This window comes from Vespula pensylvanica, chromosome 19, assembly GCF_014466175.1.
Source record: "Vespula pensylvanica isolate Volc-1 chromosome 19, ASM1446617v1, whole genome shotgun sequence".
NCBI lineage: Eukaryota > Metazoa > Arthropoda > Insecta > Hymenoptera > Vespidae > Vespula > Vespula pensylvanica.
Genome location: NC_057703.1, coordinates 3567663 through 3569558, shown reverse-complemented (window position 1 = coordinate 3569558; position 1896 = coordinate 3567663). Strand labels below are relative to the sequence as shown.

Sequence of the window (1896 nt, the reverse complement as noted above, 5' to 3'; positions counted from 1 at the left end):
ATATATATATATGTGACATATTTTAATTAATATTATAATTTTAATTAATTTCTTCTTTCAAATTGTAATACTATAGGTTTTGCCGGTTTTAACGTGATATCCAGCTTTAAGGCAATATCTTCGATTACTACAGGTCGATCTATTTTAATAATAAACCTTCTTAAAATAGTAGCAATTATCACCTTCATTTCTAGCATAGCAAATGTTTGACCTAAAAAAGTGAAAACAATTGTAAATCCATACTGTTGCGTAACAGTTTGAAATTTAATATCAATAATCTGGAAAAATATAGAATTACCTAAGCAATTTCTAGCTCCAATACCGAATGGTAAAAAACTGTGAGGATGAACATTATCGGATAGAAACCTATTTGGATCAAATTTCAATGGCTCGTTCCAATATTTTTTATTTCGATGAAGTTTGAAAATCCAAAATACCAAGGAACTTCCTTTTGGTATGGTTAGATTTTGTTCCACTTGATATAATTCATGAATAAATATTAGTATTAATTAATATTAATACTGTCATTGATAAAAACAAAAAAATACAATGTTATCATTTTATATACATATAGAAATACCTTCTATATCCTTCGTTACTTTACGACCGATGATAGGACCTATAGGAAAGAGTCGTAAGGTTTCCTTGATCACTCGTTCCAAAAGTTTCATACGTTTAGTATCGTCGTGTGATATTAAAGCATATTTTGGATTGTTTGAGCCGTAAATTTGATTCAGTTCCTCGTATACTTCGTTCTTTGCGATAAAAAATGTGAAAAGGATAATAGAAAGTCAATATGAAAATAATTTTCATTATATAAATAATTGCAAATAATTAAGTATATGTGATATGTCCGTACTTGAATATCAGGGAATGAAGCAAGCATCAAAAATACAAAGCTAATGGTAGTAGTTGTAGTATCGCTTCCCTGAAAAAAAATAGATACTTTTCTTCGATTTTGTTTAACAAAACCAACTTTCATTGCAATTAAATATATATATATATAATAAATATATAATAAATAAGAATTACCGCAATAATCATCGTATTGATTTCATCTCGAATATCTTGCTGAGAGTATTTTCCCTCTTCATGCGATGATTCAAATAACAAATCAAGAAATACTCTTGGGTTTTGTACTTCATTCAGATACAAACGATAATGATTTATTATTAATATAAGAAAAATTGAACAAGAATTCTGTTATTTATTAATTATTTTTACCTGAATTTTCCTTTGTCAATTCTGGATTGATTTTATTTCTCGATATTGATTCCTTCTTTTTCTTCATTATCTTTACGAACACAAAATAAAAAACACGTACATATAGATATATATGTAGATACATATAGATAACATGTAGATATATATTTATATATACATGAATATATATATATATATATATATATACATACACACACACATATGAAAAATATAATATTAAAACATTAAAGAAAAATAAATTAATTAAAAAAGATGTTTTAATTATACATTGCTTGTGATGTTATCCATGCACGATAAGCACTTTTGAAATTTCTTTCCGATAGCAGTATTATAAAAAAGAATGTCGGGATGTAACCATAATTTAAATACTCTCATTGCAAGTATGTGCGTTCCGCTGAATAAAAAAAAACAAAATTAAAAGAAAACAAATCGTAAATAAAAGATAAAATATTTCAAATACAAGAAATTCATTATTATTACCATTCGATAAATTCAGCTAGTTTGCTGTCCGGATTGGTTAGTGTATTAACTTTTATGTCCAGCATGCCATCTTTCGATAAAAAATGTAACAAAATTATAATCAATTTATACAAATGTATATAAATTTTATGAACTTTCATAAATTTTTAAATTATACCATATATTATGTCCAATACACAGCGATAGACGTAG

At 25.8% G+C, this 1896-nt stretch overlaps 1 protein-coding gene and 1 long non-coding RNA gene across 2 annotated transcripts in view; one reads left to right on the top strand and one right to left on the bottom strand.

Moving 5' to 3' along the window:
* The window catches only part of LOC122635815 (cytochrome P450 4C1-like), an 18732-nt gene extending 16842 nt beyond the window's left edge, over positions 1 to 1890 (bottom strand). Inside the window, exons 1-9 of the mRNA XM_043826487.1 lie at positions 1862 to 1890; positions 1705 to 1774; positions 1492 to 1618; positions 1225 to 1294; positions 1033 to 1139; positions 860 to 928; positions 581 to 755; positions 299 to 475; positions 16 to 211 (exon numbers count right to left, since the gene is read on the bottom strand). Of these exons, the coding sequence (XP_043682422.1) occupies positions 45 to 211; positions 299 to 475; positions 581 to 755; positions 860 to 928; positions 1033 to 1139; positions 1225 to 1294; positions 1492 to 1618; positions 1705 to 1769 (957 nt within the window). The 5' untranslated portion in view covers positions 1770 to 1774; positions 1862 to 1890 and the 3' untranslated portion in view covers positions 16 to 44. The remainder of the gene's footprint in view (positions 1 to 15; positions 212 to 298; positions 476 to 580; positions 756 to 859; positions 929 to 1032; positions 1140 to 1224; positions 1295 to 1491; positions 1619 to 1704; positions 1775 to 1861) is intronic.
* LOC122635826 lies at positions 110 to 515 on the top strand. The gene is made up of 2 exons (XR_006328768.1): positions 110 to 249; positions 314 to 515. It is a non-coding gene; the product is annotated as an uncharacterized LOC122635826 (long non-coding RNA).
* Positions 1891 to 1896: the final 6 nt, after the last annotated feature.